The 19,726-nt window shown below is 39.4% G+C and overlaps 2 protein-coding genes across 2 annotated transcripts; one reads left to right on the top strand and one right to left on the bottom strand.

The window, feature by feature from the left end:
* Positions 1 to 3: 3 nt before the first annotated feature.
* On the top strand, positions 4 to 13,539 carry cdhr2 (cadherin related family member 2). The gene is made up of 31 exons (XM_028009384.1): positions 4 to 89; positions 1,895 to 1,951; positions 2,144 to 2,203; positions 2,294 to 2,433; positions 2,519 to 2,569; positions 2,649 to 2,738; positions 2,898 to 2,987; positions 3,076 to 3,198; positions 4,219 to 4,362; positions 4,475 to 4,550; positions 4,634 to 4,743; positions 5,113 to 5,319; positions 5,394 to 5,543; positions 5,619 to 5,780; positions 5,869 to 5,930; positions 6,052 to 6,295; positions 6,708 to 6,947; positions 7,622 to 7,691; positions 7,775 to 8,359; positions 8,477 to 8,548; positions 9,052 to 9,101; positions 9,200 to 9,354; positions 9,493 to 9,589; positions 9,703 to 9,791; positions 9,913 to 9,981; positions 10,224 to 10,359; positions 10,493 to 10,614; positions 10,691 to 10,804; positions 12,144 to 12,233; positions 12,491 to 12,548; positions 12,633 to 13,539. The coding sequence occupies exons 2-31, from the start codon at positions 1,897 to 1,899 to the stop codon at positions 12,786 to 12,788; spliced, it is 3,867 nt and encodes a 1,288-aa protein (XP_027865185.1). The 5' UTR covers positions 4 to 89; positions 1,895 to 1,896; the 3' UTR covers positions 12,789 to 13,539.
* On the bottom strand, positions 13,326 to 17,208 carry gprin1 (G protein regulated inducer of neurite outgrowth 1). The gene is made up of 2 exons (XM_028009385.1): positions 16,988 to 17,208; positions 13,326 to 16,566 (listed from the first exon to the last, which is right to left on the bottom strand). Exon 2 carries the CDS (start codon positions 16,534 to 16,536, stop codon positions 14,395 to 14,397), a length of 2,142 nt encoding a protein of 713 aa, XP_027865186.1. The 5' UTR covers positions 16,537 to 16,566; positions 16,988 to 17,208; the 3' UTR covers positions 13,326 to 14,394.
* Positions 17,209 to 19,726: the final 2,518 nt, after the last annotated feature.

Here is a 19,726-nt window from a genome sequence, read left to right as displayed (position 1 = left end):
AGCTCTGACAGGATCATAACTGGGAGAAACAAGAACCAAAGGTCTTATCGACACATCATTGCAAGCAAGCCCTCTGCCAATCTCACCAGGTAAGTTTGGAGCTCTACAAATTAAACCTGTTTAAATTTTGTTAAAATACGAGCTTAATGATCTTATTGTCACCATAAAGAATTTTGTTTTCACTTGTCCTTATGCGGTTCCGGAGATATCGAGATAAAATCGGTTTATTTTTATAAACACGTTTTGAACAATATTATTTTCAGCACCTCAGCGCTGACACATTAGACTCTTAACTCTGATCTTAGTGGACAGGAGGAAAGCTTAACCGTGGTCGGAGGTGTTAAAAGCTCAGAATTCAATTATTCACATCAAGTTTTGTAATTATCAAAATTCTTACATTGAGCGGTTCATACACAGTAGAATATCTTCTCTCTGTTTTCCACATAAAGTCAGAAACTGCTTCTTTATTGGTGAAGCTACCAATAATTCAGCTTCACTGCAATAAATCCCTTTTAGGTGTTTTAACCATTTCCTTGCTGTCATTTGTTTGGGTGTGGCCCGACAAACATTTTGCTGTTAATTTTCAAGCTATATTAATCAAGGTAAAATGACAGTTGAGTCCATCACTGTAGAAATTGCGGTGACAGTGTACAGTCCCTGACATCACTTATAAGATTTAAGGCCTGATGTTCTACGGCCCAATGGTTAGTTTTTTTTTTGCCTCCATCTTGGTTTTACCTTTCTTTAGTCTGAAGAAAGAACCGGTGAATCTGTTCGTTCAACTCAAAAATAAAATGTGACAAAAAGATATAGAAAAAGATATAGAAATACCTATCTACCATTACCTCAGAAAACTACAATGATAAGAGTTTTAAGAAAACTTGTCAAAATAATAGCCATGTTTTTCAGTGCAAACAAAGTCAAGACATTTTAGTCCAGACTATAAGTCATTTTAGTGCCTTAGAAACACACCAAAAGAAAAATAAATTGCTTAGACATAATTTTATTGATGTCATAAATCAAGTGAAAGGTCATTTTCTTATCATGCAATAAGATTTCTTGTTGCAAGTAGATGGAACTGCCTCCAGTATGTCAAGTAAGATGCTTCCTCATTGCCTTTTGGAACTATAAGCAACTTATTTTACGGTCTTCTTTATGGCTCACGTCAATTTAGTAAGATTTTCCATTTTCAAAATTCCATTATGACACATTAACATCATTTTTGTGCCCACCCTGACCGGTCATCTCTTTATTTAACTTAGACAAGTATGAAACTGGGGGTTTTCCCCCAGAAGTTTAACCCAAACTGAGGCTCCTAACCCCAGTTACCTTCAACCACTTTCAGACATTAGCATATGTAGACATGTGGCATGTAGATGTGTTTTCATTTTCAACCTCAGATTTGCATTCTTGAGACAGAAGAAAGCAGTCTTTTTTATGTCTATGAAGCAATTGGATTACATGTCATTGTTCTGTATAAATATGAATTTATGGAGTGCATTTAAATACAGCTATAACTTTACTTGTCTCTTACTTCTAATTATCGTACAAAATTAACTGGTTGACAATGAACTTTATTTTTTGCTAACAGCCAGAAAAGATAACTTAAAAAAAATAAAAGCAGTAGTTTTTCTTGCAGAACGTTAGAATGCATAACATGCTAAGCTTATTTCTGAAATACTATACATTTTATAGTGTACGATTAGCTCATTTGCATTCTAACTAATGATATATGTGAACGTCAGATGTCGCTGTTGAATGTTGATGTAACATTTAGCTTGAATACAGTACCAGCTTTATTAATCTGTCCTGCTTTTTAGATTGTCTTCAATGTTGACGAGCAATAAAGCAAAACATGTTTTCCTCTTTATTTAATGATTCATGTCATTTACAGTCATGGGTGGGCTAACAGGGTGGCTCCTATTACTGTGCCTTGTCTGCTCGTGCAAAGGTAGGCTTTCGGTTTATTACTGAATGATTATTTTTCTGTTTTATCTTGACCTTTAACATTTGATTAATATTTTTACTTAGTGGATTATTTCATAACTACCATCAAATGATGTGCCATATAAATACAGTTATTCTTAAATTGTTATTAGTAGATTTTACATTAACATTCCCACTTGATATTCTCTCTTTGCAGCCAATTTCAGTCCTTCAATTGACCAAAAGGTTTTTGAAATCTGTGAGGACATTCTTGTCGGTATGTACTGTGTTTGTACTGTGAAACATTTCTTTTTTACATGTGAAAGTAATTATGTGTTCACGCATCCACTTTTTATTTCTTACACAGGTTCCGTTGCTTTTACTATATTAGCATCCGATCCAGAAGGAGATACCCTGACTTACACACTGACTGGGCCCAATGCTGGACTCTTCCGAGTTAATTCAGCAAATGGGGAGGTGACTGTGAATTCTGCCCTTGATAGAGAGGTGAGATATGAGAAAAGAAGAGAGACTTTACTTCATTAAAAATGCTCCATTAGACTGAACATGTATATTTATTCATCCTCTATAGACCAGCGTCACAATGGCACTCGGTGTTTATGTTTCAGATGGTCCCAATACTGTAAGTTAAACTTAAGCAACTACTTATTTTTCTAAACATCAGTTTTATTTTTGTACTAAGTGTGCATCCTCTCTTTCAGACACCAGGAACATTAACTTTAATATTACTGGATGCCAATGACAACAGTCCTGTATTTGAAAATCTTTCTTTTGACATGACAGTGAAAGAAGTAAGTAAATAACATTAAAACGTTATATTTGATTTAAGTTGTAGTTTTCGATCAACGAATATAACAGATTTTAAGTCTAGTTTAGGTTTTTGGAGTTGCTTCTGAAGAAAAGTGTGACACTTTCTTTTGTTTAATTTGGTGTTTTTCTTCTGCTTTTAGAATACGGCTGTAGGAGCGTCATTGTTTAAATTCACAGCAACTGATCGTGATGAAGCCGATGCTGGTGTGGTTAGATACTCAATCACTGAGGTATGGTTCTGCCGTAAAGCACCTGACTTCATCTTTAATTTTCGTCTTTAATATGCTTCAAAATATAAATTTTTTGCATTCTTTCTAGATAATACCGACGCAAGGATCTGATGTGTTTGAGATCAATGGTGTTTCTGGTGAACTGACGTTAAAGGGCCAGCTTAATTACAACACACTGAGCACTTTTTATCGGCTCAGGGTTCAAGCAAGTGTGAGTATGATGCTTGAAGATATCCATCCATCCATCCATTTTCTGTTCACCCTTTGTCCCTAATGGGGTCGGGAGGGTTGCTGGTGCCTATCTCCAGCTACGTTCCGGGCGGGAGGCGGGGTTCACCCTGGACAGGTCGCCAGTCTGTCGCAGGCTTGAAGATATAAAATGTCATATTTCCAACAATTAAAATGTAACATACCACTTATCCAAACACAATGACTCAAATGCTGCAATCATCTGTCTGTATCTCCAAAAGACTTTCCTTCTAAAATGACAATAAAATATTTTCCTAAGTATAACATGATTACAGGCTTCTGGGATCTGGGAACTTTAACTAAAAGAACTAATAATAATACACTACAATGACAAATAGAATTAGAAAGCATTGTCCTATTTGTGCATTTATGGTTGTATTTAAAGCTTAAAACATCCAGAATTGTAATGCAGTGTTCCACCATAAATAAAAATGCTTTTTCCTTTTTACATTTTCATTAAGTATCTTTAGAGAGGATTCGCTTAAGAGCTTTTAAATCATCATTTGTATCGTTATTGACAACATGGTTATTCTCATTTTATTTAATTTTCTGTAAACATTTCATCCACATGAAAGAAAGAAAATCACAAACAGTGCAAAAGTTTCTGTGTCTTTAGATATATTTATAAATATAAATTTGACGTAATAATAAATCTGAAGCTGTGGAGTACATTAGTGTCTAAATGTAAGTTTAAGTACCTTGGCCTGCTTAAAATGTGAACCTCGACCCCAGTTTGAAGTGTTTTCCAGTTTAAAAAACACTTGAAAATCATCCCCATATGATGATGCTGCCACCACTATGCGTTATCATGACAGTTGTGTTTCCAAAGTGACCGAATGTGAAAATGTCCAACGGGTGTGAATACTTATGAAATGAGCATGACGACTCATTATGCTTTAATTTATTTTGTTTTAATTTAAAAATAAATTGGTGGTTATCAATTCAACTGTTATATTTATTAATAGTCACTTTGGTGTTTTAGGATCTTGGAGGCACTTGTAGTCGGGATAAGGTTGTCCAGTCAACCAGCATTTTCTCCTTTGTGACGGTTGAGGACGTCCCAGACCTCGACCCCGTTTTCATCGGTGGTCCATATGTAGGAAGCGTTGAAGAGAATTCTCCTGCAGTGAGTGTTTATTATTCACTAATAAATGTATATCCATTACAGCAACAAATAGCAAACTTTTTCTTTTTTTTTTACAGTGAATTTGATTTAAATATTTTCTCCCCTTCATCAGGACACGTCTGTGTTACGAGTGACCGCCCTCGATGAGGACAAGGGAATCAATGACAATATCATCTACACCATTGAAGGTAGCTGCAAAGAATGTCACACCTTGTTATTGATGGGAATAAATAAAATAATGTGTTTTGTTTGTTTTGTTCCTGTTTCAAAGCTTCCTCGGCTGATGGCTTGTTGAAAATCTCAGAGAATGACGGCATCATATCTGTGTCATCGGGAATTGACAGAGAAGTTACTGGTGACAAAGTAACTCTGACCGTGAAGGTAACAAACCAATAAGAACCACTTGTTAACCTCTTTTTAAGATATGCAAAGTTAACATCAGCAGGCAAATAGGGTAATGTAGGAATTCAAGTGACAGGCACGATGATTAATGAGAATAATTTAAGACACAATTTGGGACCAAACATGAACATGTATTTGAATTAACAGGGATACCATGACAGGTTTTTGATTTCACAATAATAAATGTAATATCTTTAAATTGTTGTTGGAGAGCATTCAGTTTGAACAAAGTTATACTAAGAAATCGGGCCCTAGTTTTTTGTGTTTATTTTACCAACAGACGACAAGAAATATGATTAAATTTTTTTTTTTTTTTTAAAACAACTAATGTCAGCTGCTTGATTTTAGGGCACCGAGTCTAAACCGAACGTCAACGGACAACCTGCCACTGCGACAGCAACCGTCGAGATCAACATCGGCGACGTCAATGACAACCCCCCTCAATTTTACAAATGCGAAGGCTCCTGTGTGCTAGAAACTCAATTCACAGGCGACGTCTTTGAACACTCATTGGGGGCAATTTCCATTGGCATGACAGTCAAAGATCTAGACAAGGTGAGAAACAAAACCAATGCCCTTTTAATAAATGGTAAGCTCAGAGCGACGACGACTGCTCTCATGTTTTACAGTTTGTGCAAACCGAGCTAACGTTGGAAGGAGAGGATAAAGACGTGTTTTCTGTGGAGCTATCCACTGCTGGACCAGAGAACGTCGTTCAGCTTCTTGTCAAGCAGCCTGGGAATCTGGATTTTGAAGAAAAACAGCAAATGGTTCTTCAGGTAACAGAGAACAAATAAAAACAGAGTACAGTAGTCAACCTGAGTTTTGTTTCATATGCATGTGCCACATTGCAGGTGATTGCTGTAGATAAGGAGGAACCCACTTTCCAGTCCACTGCCACGGTTACAATAATCATAAAGGACACCAACGACAACAGCCCCACGTTCCCGCAGGACACGTACAAGATAAATGTGGCTGAACACTCTCCTGTTGGGACAGAGGTGGCAACAGTCACGGTAAGACCATAACCATCTGGATATTTTAATCAATCAAATTAAAAAAAAAAAAAAATTAACTTTGGGAACATTTCCTTTGTTTTCCCAGGCAGATGATCCTGACACAATGGATGCAGGCAAAATCACCTACAGTCTTCTTCCAGAGAGCATGTATGTTTACCCTAATCACATTTATTCTGTTTAGTTTAATCTAGATGACAACTTTTTATTTTGTAATCTAACGTTGGCTATGCCAAACAACCCCACTGAGCAGTTTGAACCTGTCTTTCAGACTGCAGTACTTTGACGTTGAGAGTGACACGGGAAAAGTCTACGTGAAAAATCAGACTATCCTGGATCGCGAGCTCAGAGCTCTGTATTCAGCCACCTTGCAGGCCAGAGACACGGATGGCAAGCCCGGCACCGCGGTGCTGGAGATTACTTTGACGGACATTAATGACCAGCCACCAATCATCAACAGAGACGTGTACCGAGAGTTTGTCGTTGAGGGCGAGAAGCTTGAATTCCTGATTGAGGTAAATAGAAAGCCGACAGTAATCTTATTGTGACACTTGGCATAAAGGTCGCAACATCACAAACCTCTTTCCTGATTTAAGCTATTTTATTTGGGATTTACCTATCATTTGTATCCTAAGATTAATAATATTTTATTGCATGTTTGAACATGACTTTCAGTATAAAATGTTACTACTATACGGTTATTTAATTTTGTTACCAATACCAGCTTCATCTCCATCTTTTCAGTGTGACTTAAGATTTAAAGAATGAATAAATAATTCAATTTTTCAAGTATCATTTAAACTACATTGTGAATGTAGTAGTGATTTTTTTTTAAATATGTCTATATCTGGTGCATTTGATGCTTATCCACAGATTATTAAAAAAATGCAACTCCTTAACAGTTACTTTTGTTTTTTTCTTTTCCAGGCTACGGACAGAGATGAAGCTGGTACAGTAAACAGCCAGATTGAATTCAGCATTAAACCGAGCGCACACAGCAGCAGCTTCAGCATCGACCCAAACACCGGTGTGTTTACAAATAACGGTGAACTGGATCGGGAGGCACTGGAACCAGAATTGAATGGCAGGATAAACCTCACCGTAATAGCCACTGATAAGGGAGCACCCGCGCTGTCAAGCTCCGTCTCGGTTATTATCAACGTGCAGGTAGGTGCCACAACCGTTTATGTTCACCCCGCTGCAAGTGGATAGTCGCACAAAAGCATTCATCCCCCGTAAATCACCACATTTTATCAAGATACACAAACTTAAATGTATATTACTGGGATTTAATTTGATTGAACTACCTAAAGCCGCACAGAAATGTAAAGCAAAATAAAAATATACGCTGTTTTCATCTTTTTATAAAGAAAAATTGTGAAACGCGTGGTCTGCGTTTGTATTTACCTTGCTTTACTAAAACACCTCTAAATAATATCCAGGAAAACCAATCGCTTTACGAGGTCACCTAACTAGTAAACAGTAATAGTCTACGCTGCAATTAATTTATTATACATATATCTGTCGTCGTAAGGCCTCTGATTTTTTTCCCACCACTAAAGTAGATTCATTTTACATCCAGCTTTAACATAGAAATAGAGTCAATTTAAATCAATCGTACAAACACAAACATATGGAAACAGTGGACAAATGCATGCCACACATTTCATAAATGCTTCACATTTATGCACTGGTTTGTGTTGATCTATCCTAAAATTTCCATAAAATACAGCAAAGTTTGTGTATTTTACATGATAAAAGAAGAATAAATTCAGTGGGTATGAATAATTATGCAAGACACAGAACTTGAAGGCTCACGTTTCCTTTCTGATGGACCTTAGGACATCAATGACAACGGCCCAACTTTCAAAGCATCAACCTACAGTTTTTCTGTTAAAGAAGGAGAAAAGGGCAAGTATTACAGCTTAAAACCATTTGCTTCATCCCTAACTACGTTGCAGGATTATAACATTTGTACTCATTCATTCAATCAGGCGCATCTGCGGGTTTCATTTATGCCGAGGATCTGGACCAAAGCGCCGAATTCAACCGCATTTCTTTCAGCATCATCGATGGGAGCTTTGGCAGCTTCATTGTTCGAACCGCGGCAGAGGAGAAGGGTTACAGTGGCAACATCATGGTAGACCCGGACATCGAGCTCGACTATGAGACGGCACTCAAGACGTTCACGTTGCGGGTGGAAGCTGCAGATCTGGAGCTGGAGAAAGCTTCGGCGGTGGTGGAGGTGAATGTGTTGGATGTGAACGACGAAAGACCAGAGTTCACGTCAGTCCGAGATGTTTCTGTGGAGGAGAACGCCGCCACAGATGTGCTTGTCGGGACGTTCGTAGCTCAGGACAAAGACACCAACCATTCACTGGTGTATGAGCTGGAATCTGTCAATTGCAAGTGCAGCGGCGAACTGGAACCCTGCAGCTGGTTCACCCTCGACCCGAATGGGGATGTTAGAGTCGGTCCAGCAGACCCTCTGGATTATGAAGAATGTGACCAAGTTGTGGTAAAGGCTCAGGTGGTGGACTTGTTCACGGAAAAGGGAGAGAACAACAGCATTACGCCAGGTCAGGACTGAGTTGTTCACAATTTTATCTCAGTGACAGAAAGTTGAAATTATAGTCCAATGTTGATTTCATGAAACCTAAAAAATTGTTAAAGTCTTTCCTGCTGGATCTTTCCAGGAGAAATGGTGATCAACATTGAAGACATTAATGACAACAGTCCTGAATTTATTCACTCCGACTCTGTATATGGTGAGTAACAAGCTTTGAGAATAAATGATTATAAGTAACTATTTTCAAATGTTAGAAAGTTAGTAAGCATATTTAAATAGTTCATATCTAACAAATCACACACAATGAACCAAGAGAAGACAGAATATTAGACTTGATGATTTATGGGGTAAGAAAAATATCACAAGAAATGTCTTCTATATTGCTTTTTAGGGTTTGTTGGTTCCTAGGTGTTTTTTCTTTTTTCATTACACTCTGCTACTAACAACTCAGATGGATTTATATACTTTTGCAAATGTTGCTGTAAATAATTTTATTTTAAAAAATTAAACAGAATATTTAACTAGTAATACATCACATATTTGGACAAAGATGTAGAAAGATTTCCAGGCATCCAAATTTTGGTCTTTGACATTTTCTGACATACATAAGAATTGTACAAGTCATAGCTTCAAGCTATTTTTTAAAAATAGTTAATACTTTTTTAAAAAATGGATTGTCTCCATCTTATCTTGCTGCTTTAGCTGTGGTGTCAGAAAGTGCCAGCAAAGGAACATCAGTTGCAGGAGTCACAGTGAGTATAGCTGAACAACAAATCATAATCAGCTTGTTTCTGACAAGTTATAGCAATTATCTTTAGATGCTTAATTGAGCTTCTGTTTCTGCTCCCAGGCTTCAGATCGGGACTCTGGAGTGCACAGGGTGATCAAATTTAAAGTAGAAACAGTTCAATTTGAGAACAAGCTCACAAACACTACCACCACTACCAGGGGCCTGTTTGAGGCCGTCACTACACAACAACAAAATATCTACGTTGGGATTATTCAGTAAGTGCAAAAAACCCTGCCAGAGCCTTTTGACTCCAAATCAACAGCTGCTTAGCATATTAAGTCAGACGGTACTTGTTGATGACTTGGAACTCGTTGTTGTGTGATTGCTGTACTTGTTTTGTCCTCTCCCATCAGAACTACAGAAGGTCTTGATCTGACACTGAAAGGGAAATATTTGGTAACGGTATCTGCAACGGATACTGGCGGCCTTTCCTCCACCGCCGTCCTGGAGGTGAGGGACTGGATGCGAATTCACGACTCTCAGAGAAACATCGTGCAAACACGACGCAGGGTTTAAAATGTCTGTGTTTCCACTTCTGTGTTATCTTTGTTTTTGTTTCTCAGATTTTCACCATTGATGAGGGCTTCCGAACTGAACTCCAGTTTAGAATTACAGTGAGTGAGGTCGAACAGGCACTCAGTGAGATCAGAAGGTGACTTTCTTTTGTCAATACTTTTTGTTTTTTTTGAAGCTATGAAAACTGTAATATTATGTATATATATATATATGAAAAAAAAAAAAAACCTTTGATTTAATTACTTAATCTCCTTCAGGGAGCTCTCAGCAGCCACCGGCGCTGCAGTTGACATCGTTTCAATCAAAGACCAGCCTTCAACATCCAGGTAAAAAATTTTTTTTACAGCTAATATCATAGTAAAGTCACTGGCCAAAACCAGCAAAAACTAAACAAAAAATGCTTTTTTAAAAATATATATAGATATTGATCACTAGGTGGTGACAAAGATCCTATTAACAAAGCACATCACAACATGCAATAATAATTTAAGAAATTGAGCTTTCATATTAGATTCATATTGGATGAAATAATGTGATAATATGTTTCTTTTCTCCTTTCTCTTCTCAGGAATGCCGCACAGTCTTTTATGGTGGCATATTTCATCTTTTTGAATGGAACAGCTCTTACTTCTTCAGAAGTAGAAAAGAAGCTTTCTGATCAAAATCATTTTCCTCAGCTGTATGCACTGGGCCTGATAAATATTGTAAGCATATTCGGCTTCAGAATCTGCTTTCCTAAAAGTGATGCTGCTTTTCTCTCAAGTGATGAGCAGCAAGTAAAAATGTAAGCTTCAATCGCTACAGATAATGCTGATGAGTTTCCTAAATTTATTTCAGGGTAGCATTCCCGTCACTGAAACAAAACCGAATCCCGTGGTGTACGGTCTGCTGGGAATGGTTGGCGGTCTCGTCATTATACTGGTTATACTCACGACCTCGCTTTTGTGCACTCGCCGAAAGTAAGAGAAAGAAATTTAGCGGGGCGAATAATTAGCCGGAAAACTTGATATTAATGCAACTTTTTTTGCATCACAGCTTCAGAAGGAAGCTGAAAGCAGCGAATGCCATGAAATCTTCAACTATGTTGAACTCTGACAACCAGAAAGGTGGCGCTGTCGTGCCTGGGACCAACAAGTACACCATGGAAGGGTGAGCCCATTAACAAGATGAAGAAATTCGTCCAGTTTACCACAAAATATACAGAGTCACTGTACAGACAGTGTGGGGGCCCCATAAGGGGTTTTCTGGCCTTGGAAGAGCCAATCAGAGAGGGCTTTTTCTGTTTATTTAATTGACTAAATAAAAGCCATGTTGGCTTAACTGTTGTAAGAACATACATTTATTTAAGCAGGGTAGAATTTTGAGTAGAAATTACGTATATATGTTTAAGATAATGAAATTAGATTAATTTATTCACTTTAATGAATTAGCTGCTAACATTTTCTCTAACGTTTATATGCACTTTGAAGACAACAGACAATACTTGCCCATTTACATTTTATTAAATAAATAACAGTTTCACAAACAGTTTATTAACAAATGGATATCGGCATGTATTTAAAGTTCTCAGTCCAGAAATGTCTTCCTTGACTTAAAAATGATCCATACCTCTGGTAGATTAAAGTAATCGTTTAAATTTAGCAATTTGTTTACTCTGACTGGAAGGAGCTTCAGCATTTTGTAAAGTCCAGAGATCTGAATGAATCTGATAGAGAGAGAGAATGATCTAAAGACAAAAGGCCCTTCAGCCATGCACTTAGAGCTCATCAGCAAAGACAAATCAGTAAAAACGTGCAAAAATCTGGAGTGCAATTTTAAGCGGGAAATGTTTGGTTGCTGTAATATCAAAACACAATTTTCCATGAACGTTTGAGAAGGTTATGAGGGCAATTTTGCTATCAAAATGTAAATGAAACTGACACTACTTTTCCATTGTTGAGTATATTTGAGGTATGCCTCAAATATACTCAAACAAACTTACTGGTTGAAATTGTCTAATATTGCCGGTGGAATAAACAATTTTCATTTGCAGCGTATAAACTAAGATTGGTCAACACCAATGTCACCCTTACCGTTCTCTGAATACAATTTAAAAAAATTAGGATAAAACTTGACTGAACAAATATCTTCATTTAAATTCTAATGAATTTAAATTCGTTTCTCTGAACATTTCTTAATGTTCAGAGAAACTGAGAATATTTCAAAATATTACATTCTGAATAGTATAAACATTAACAAACTACAATATTTTTAAACTTAAGGGCTTAATGCTTAATGCATAATGTTTCTTTAGATCAGATTTGCTACAAAAATAACATGGCTAATATTGTTGAGATTTCATTATTATTTACAAACTAATATGCTTTGCTGTGAATATGTTAATGGCTACAAATTACTACCAACCAGATTAACTGTAAATAGTGTCGTGTACATCTCTTAATTTTTGTCTTTGTTCTGTTTTCCGTTGCTAACCATTACTCTGCTGCAGTGCCAACCCAGTGTTAAACCTGAACATCTCCTCAGCCATAGCCTTGGACTTGGATTTAAATGAAGAAAGCTCAGATGCAGACAAATCCAGGTAAAAAAAATTAAATAAAAAAATCAACTTTATCATCAGAATTTGTCCTCTAATCTATGGCAGTTCTGGTTTTTGAGCTGGGATGGCTTCCAGGTGAACATATTGTCACTGTGTGCTCCCAGCGGCATGTTTGGGCAAAATGTTTGGCTTTTTGCTTCCAGCCATACCATGAGACATATGTTCAAATCAAAAAACTAAATTGAACGCTAAAAGCATATCCTCCTAACTGTCTGACAAATTTTTTTTTTCCCTTAAAGCCTCAGTTCCCTGGATCACAACTATGACATTGTTGGAAATTATGAAGATGATGAGAAGGTGAGTTTGCGTCTTAAAGTCTATCTTGACTTGGACTCATTAATTGTAATATTGATTGATTCCAATTTGCTTATTATATTACAGAAGGGTATCATGTGGGACAAAGACATCGATGACTCGTATCAGTACAATGAACCTCTGGGTGCAGCGCTCGCCCAGTTGGATCACAATAAGGAAAGAAGCACAGCCCATATTGACCTTGGGGTTAACAACCCGATGTTTGACACAACAGATCTGTAACATTAAACAGAGTAACAGCGATGGACAAAATCATCCAGAAAAAATCCAAATCAAACGCAGCTACTGCCTTCAAAAAGGCCTTTCATATGAAAACTGGAATGTAAACTTAAGTAAGTCTGTAAGGAGTAATATAAATACTCTTGTAAGCAACAGTTTTTACACATAACTCGTGACTATGTTTAAACATTTTCTCAGTAAAAACAAATAAATAAAACCATTAGGATTGGATTTTGAATCAATTCTGCTTTCCAGACATTTTAAACGTAAGCCCTGGCATTGAATGTAAGATCTGAGCATAAATGACAAAAACATACAGTTTCTAGATTGTTTATTTGATAAGGTTTTCAGTTTTCAGTTTTAAAGATGTAAGTTGTAGAGTCTTGTTCAGAAAACACCAGAGAAAAACAAGGAATAAATAAATAGGCATTGGCAGTATGTCAAACTCGTGGCATGTAACGATAAAAGCAAAATCTCTTCCAAAAAGGCTGATTCTGATAAGCAATTTGTACAGCAAAGCATGCAAAACATTTTTTTTCCCACACTGAATCACTTTAACACACCATGTTAATTTTCCTTGCAGCTGATGCTACAAAATGAATACAATTGAAAAACAAGAAAATACAAAAATGCAATGTCTGTGTATGTTTGAAATCCTTATTTATTAGTCAGTGGAAATCTTTCTCTGATTGTCAATGTTTACCTTTGAGTTCGATGGATTCGCTCGCGGAATGCTTTCTGCAAACTGCTAATGGAAAAAATATATATATTTTTAAATTCTTGCTGACAACTTAATGAATGTATTACATGTGCGATCTGTGAATAAAGGTGGTCTGCTTGTATGTGGCTCTTGAGGAATTTTAATGTGAGAACACTAACACGACACTCGTTTCTGAAATAAAACACACTTAGAATCAAGTTTCAAAGCAAATTTTACAGCTGAAATACTTTTCATTGTATTTTAACACAATAATGAGTGATGGCTAAGCATACTCATTCTTAAATTAAAATATGAGTTGCACAAAAGCCTGGGAAATATTATGCACATACATCAAGATTAACTATGTAACTCTAAATTCTCATAAATGTCATAAAAATCACCTCTGCACTGGACTGACAGGACATAAAAACCGTCCTCACCTCTCTCAGCTTCAGTATCATGAGCCAGAGGAAAGAAAAGCTTGTTGCCATGGCGTCACTTGTCTGAGGTGCATTAAAAAATATCAATAGCTCAAATGACTCACTGGATGACTGAATGGGCTGAGCAGAAAAAAGAGAAACAAAAAATAAAAAAGCAAAGCTAACAATGACACTGATGCATCACACTCATAGTAACTCCACTAAACCCGACAATCTGTTAAAGTGACGTCACAGCAACTTTTACTAAAAGAACAACGACAAAATAAAGTAGTATGGCTGCTTCTTGATGCTCCGTGGCTCAGTCCGTATATGCTTTTTTGAGACTGTTTGTGTTAGGGTGTGATTCGTTTCTCACCCCGTCCAACACTATAAACTCAAGCTGTGGTAAATCAGAGTATCACAGCCACGCAGATCAGATGGGATTTTTTTTTCTCCGGCCAGCTGTTGTGATCCAAGCCCGCCTCCTCCGTCATTCGGTAGTGTGAGCTTTGGAGCAGCAGTGTGGCTGCTGTACGTTCTCCATCAACAGCCGGAAGGGGTTCCTCCTGCGCCGGCTTGCTTTCCCATCGTGCTCCCCTTTCTTCCGCCCCCGGCGCTTGCCTGAACCCCCGCAACCCGGCTCTGGAGGCAGGGGGGACGCTGCTGGGTTGAGTGGAGGTGGCGGAGGCATGGCGGTCAGCTGTTTCTGTTTCTGTACCTGCTTCTCCAGGTGTTTCTGGATGGCGGAGCCCAGCACGGCAACTTCCACCACGGCACCGTACACCTCCCAGGTCATCCCTTTCTCGTCCCAGCTCACTTCCTGCACTGGTTCCTCACACTTCTCCTCGTCTTTTTCCTTACAGTTTTCCACATCCTTACTGTCCTCCCCTACACTTTCTTTCTGGGTTAATTTCTCCACCTCTTTGGGTACTTCCTTCGTATTCTCTATGAGCTGTTCTCTATTTTCCTCCTCCTTCTCCTCCACTATCTTCTCTTCGATGCTCACCTCCTTCTTTATCTCTGGAAAAGTTGTGGCGACTGGAGTTCTCGGAGTCATGGGCGCTGTAGCAACGGAGCGAAACTCTACCTGCTGACCCACCCTCATCTCAGCATCTTTTGTTTCTGTGCCCACACCTACACATTTCCCAAGGGAGCTGGGGAAGTAGAAAGCTTGGTCCCCCTCAGGAGGGGTCATGGGACTGGTGGCCACAGACTGACACTGCACCACCTCCAGGCTCACTTGTGTTCGGATGTTGTGGCAGCCGAAAGGAGCTGGGGATTCAGGGATTGGAGATTTTGGCACGGATACATCTTTCAGATCCACTCGTGCACCTTTGTGAGCCATGACCTCTGAATTATCGGGTTCAGTGCAAACGTTTGTTTTCCCAGGTAGTTTTTGTGGCTGCTTTGGGCTTGATTTATCCTGAGCATGATCAGGAGCTACTGTGGAGGCTGTTTCTTTTCTGTCCTCACTCTTTATACTGCTGATGTTTTCTTCACCTTTCTCAGTTTCTTCTATTTTCACCATGTCAGGCTCCACGGTCTGAAAATGTGACTCAGCTTCCTCGTCATTGTTGCCATAGTGAGTGACCAAGATTGTAATGTCTTGATCCATGCTCCCCATCTTCTGCTGCTTGCATTGCTGGGTACTGTCCTCACAGGTCCCCTGGGAATGTGTTACAGCAGTAGCCAGACCACTGGTGGAACTCGCTACAGGTTCATATGAACTCAAGCCTTTAGCACATTTCAAAGATTCGTCGTTTTTTGACAATTCTTCGGTACATTTTGTCGTTGCGCAACTCTTCTTTTGACCAGTCTCCCTTTGCTTCTCCTCCTTTTTCGTTTTCTCCTCCTTTTGCCCCGTCCCTCTTCCAACGAGCACTGGGAAAGCCGTGCTTGATGGGGTCTTTGGCGTCATGGGGGATGTGGCGACAGAGCAGAACTCCACTTGTTGACCAAACTGCAGTACTTCATCATGGGTTCCGGCAGCGGACGCAACAGGACGAGCTCCGTGTTTCCCAAAATTGCTTGGGAAAAAGAAGGAATGATCTCCTTCAGGAGGAGTCATGGGGCTGGTGGCAACCGAGCAGCACTGGGCCACTTCAAGGCTCACTTGCGTGCGCATGTGTTGTTGCCCAAAAGGGGCTGGAGAGCGAGGGTCGGAGGGGTCAGGAGTTGATGGCACAGGAACAAAGATGTTCACAACATCTGTTCCGTTCCCTTTGTCAAGGGCCACGTTTTCACCTTCAGCATCTCCATTACCCTGGTTGTTAGTAGAGACTGTGGCTTCATTTTGCGTAGCTACAGTTTGCAGGGTCACAGGCATGTCATCAGGCTGTGCAGAGTCCTTAACTGGCTCAAAGACCGATGGGTCAGTGCTTTTACTATCGACTCCGCAAAGCTCTGTATCTCTGGATTTTAGAGTTTTCTCACTATTCCCAACAGAGCTGGCATCCATGTGGCGTTTCGACTGACAGTCCTCTGAAGCTGTTGACTCTTGACATGTGCGTAAGGGACATCCCTCTGCGGCAGCGCTGCTGTCTGAGTCTTCCGAAAGTCCTTCATTATTTGTCTTCTCGCAAGGCTGGCGGTCCTCCCTGAGAGCTCGCTTCTCATCCTTAAGGCTTCCCATTCTGTCTCTTTGGTAAGGCGGTGAGATAACCTGAGGGGCATAACACGGCACAGACACACTGTTTGTGCAAACTGTAACCAGAGACCAACCCACGCATGAGCGGAGGAGAAAACAATAGCTTCATCTTTATACAAAAACACATTTTCTGCGATACAGAAATTGTCATAAAATCATTGTTGCTACTTTCTGGAAATGTGGGGATTATTTTAGCATAGAAGATACTTTTGGTAAACTCTTTTATTTAAACTACTAATATACCACGAATTCCTCTCCCACTGTTTGATTCGATACTAAGCCTTTCAGCTTAAGAAGGCATCGACATACCTCACATTTGAATTCTGTTTTAGTCTTATCTCATCACAAAACGCTACATACCATGCAGAGGAATCCAAATTTAACCAACTAGAAGAAAGAATGAGCAAACGGCTGAAAATGTAGCGCGGAGACCTACCTCAGCAGCAAAGTCCAACCTTTTTGCAACACTTCTTCAGAACTGGGTCAAACATGGCAAAAATCTCAAACCCCTGAGTGAGAGCAACATCTGTCCGTGCATCTCTCCTCCCCCCCCAGTCTGATTGATTCTGATTGCACAGGCTACCCGGTTTGTCTCTAGAAGAATCTATCTAAGGCAATCCTCGCTCTTTCAGGCTGTGGCTGTCTATGAGAGAGGGGAGAAAAAAAGCTTCACATTTCCAGTTTCCCTGGAAACCAGCTTTGAGCCCTGGTAACCGAGTGGTAATGTAATGACAAAATCTGTGCTCTGCTCTCTAGTCATATGTAAATCACTGTAATTAACCGCAGGTTCTCACCGCCACACAATGGCGGACGGCAAGGGTACAGATAAACTTTTGACCTGGGAGAAGTGGCTTTTCACATTAGAGAAGGCACTTGTGATGAGAAGCTCATGCCAAAGAAAGCCGGTGGGACGCAAACGTGTGTAAAACGTGTGTTCCAGTAAAACATTTATTTGTGAATGTTCGGAGGCCACGTGTTTGCAAGCTCTCAGTGTGATATGAGAAGATTAATTGCAAAAATTCCTGAAGAAATCATTTGCATTGACATTTTGTATAGATATAATATGTAAGATACAAGAGGAATTTTCTTCTGCTTCCAAAATACAATAAGACAGAAGATCATTTCAGCTAGAAGGAGCCTGGAGGAAGCAGTGAAGAGCCTCCCACACAAACCAAGGCTTTCATCGTGTTCACCCTTATCCCTTTATTCCAACATTGCAAGCGGAATCGCTTTGTAATTCTCATAAAGGTTTCATGTATTATTTTGGATGTATATGTATGTTGGGTTTTTTAAAAAAACAACAAAGAAAACCCTCCTCCGTCTTGGTTTGTACCGTAGCTGTGAGCATGGCAGGAACAGCACGTACTGGCAGAAAGGAGGCTCGCTCTCAATTCGAAGGCCACAACCAATCACACACCGGCCCCGAGTTCTGTTGCCTAGCGACGATGTAGCGCGACGGAGGGAGGTGTGTGGCTGAGCACTAAGGTAGACGAGCTCTGGTCGGACTGGTCGGTAGACGAGCTATCGGCCCGCCAAAGGCCATCTCCTCAGCGATGTGCCGGTAATGATGACCGTGGTGATTCAGTGATGAGTGCTTCTACAGTTAGCAGCGGTGTTAGCTGCACAGTGGGGGTAGCACGTTTCGTGAAGTTGTTCTCTGTTTATTTGCCAAAAATAAATGCACTTATGAAGAATGACAATCAATACAAGCAGAAAACCGGAAGAAAACACATTTCTTTAAAGATTCCTTGCTGGAAATGTTCGCTTGTGTGGAAAAAAAAACAACAAAACAAAACACTGCACGTTAAGATTTTCTATCCCACACGTGATTGGTTGTCTTAAGAGTCGTCGTGGATGATCAAACGTTCAGCTTGAACTGTTCATTTGGGCTCCATTTTCTGTCCGAACTCCTTGATGGTGTCCGTGGCCTTGTCGGCAGCTTTTCCGATGACAGCCTGAGTCTGCCTGCTGGCTTCTTGTGCAGCTTTTACAAGTCAAAACATTTAAAAAAATTAATTAAAAAAAGAAAACAGAAGAAACATTCTCAGGAGGTTAAACAAGTCATTCTAAAAAAAAAAAAAATTATAAAGTTAGAAAAAATTTCACTCAACATTTGTTCATGACATAAAACCATAAAGTAACTTGTGAAAGTAGTTGTTTTGTCTGCCAGTTTTCCCCCCTGAGCTATGGATTTTTACAACTCCTCCAGAGTTAATTTTCATAATTGGGAAGTGAAGTATATATTCTCTTCTCTTCCCAATTATGAGCGACTTTGTTTGAGTCTATAGACTATAATATCAGTACAGTACATTGAATTTTGTTGTTGCATTCTCTCAAACTGCACAAAATATAAAGGGTAGGAATAAATAATTTTGCAAGGCACAGAATCTAATTCTTTGTATCACTTATGCTCCAGTTTAAAAAAAAACATTTAAACTTTTATTTTACTATCAGGTGACATATAGTAAGCAAATACTAGTTTTATAATAATTCAAGTGACTTTCAATCTGAAGACTCAAATCGCTCGATGTGGGAAAGATTTCTTTTTTTTTATTAACCTATGACAGAAACCTGACCTCTTTAAAGTAACTTGCATCTTAAAACAATTCTTCATGGCGAAAGCAATGTGCATGTTACCTGTGTTAACGGTGTCTTTGGAGGAGTCTGCCACCTGCTGTACAGCCTCTTGAGCTGCCTGCACTGGAAACACATCACAAGATCTATTGGAAGTTCACCTCAAAAACTGAACATGTGTCCCGCATTTCACATCTAATAAGACACGTTGCTAGATTAGTCCTGCGTGATTGTACCTGCGGTGTCTGTGACCCCCTTTGCAGCCGAGTGGCTCGTTCCTTTCAGGCTCTCGAAGGACTTCTTAAACGAGGCCATGGTTCCTATCTTTGACTCTGTAGCTTCCACAGATCTGTGTGATCCAAGAGCGACGGGAGGGACTGTTTAAAACAGCCCCCCTTCACACCCACCCACCTATTTGAGCCCTAAGCCTGCACGCTCCAGACGGATTAACTGAGATAATCTCCCCCAGCGCCCCCCAAAAAAGGGCTGGTTCAGACTGGCATCCTAAGAATGACAGCATTCCTGCCAGGGGGCTCGAGCCTACTCAGCAGATTTTCCACATCCAGACCAAACCCCCAGACAGGAGTGAGCAAAAAAAAAA

Source organism: Xiphophorus couchianus, chromosome 23, assembly GCF_001444195.1.
Source record: "Xiphophorus couchianus chromosome 23, X_couchianus-1.0, whole genome shotgun sequence".
Taxonomy (NCBI): domain Eukaryota; kingdom Metazoa; phylum Chordata; class Actinopteri; order Cyprinodontiformes; family Poeciliidae; genus Xiphophorus; species Xiphophorus couchianus.
Note: the sequence above shows the minus strand (reverse complement) of the source record. Positions and strands in the feature narration are given on the sequence as shown.

What these genes read in the sequence shown, in the direction of transcription:
- cdhr2 (XM_028009384.1), top strand. Translation starts at nt 1,897, where the DNA reads ATGGGTGGGCTAACAGGGTGGCTCCTATTACTGTGCCTTGTCTGCTCG. An exon ending in TTGAAGAGAATTCTCCTGCA is followed by an intron (nt 4,363 to 4,474) that starts GTGAGTGTTTAT and finishes CCCCTTCATCAG; the next exon opens with GACACGTCTGTGTTACGAGT. An exon ending in CACTGGGCCTGATAAATATT is followed by an intron (nt 10,360 to 10,492) that starts GTAAGCATATTC and finishes AATTTATTTCAG; the next exon opens with GGTAGCATTCCCGTCACTGA.
- gprin1 (XM_028009385.1), bottom strand. Translation starts at nt 16,536, where the DNA reads ATGGGAAGCCTTAAGGATGAGAAGCGAGCTCTCAGGGAGGACCGCCAG.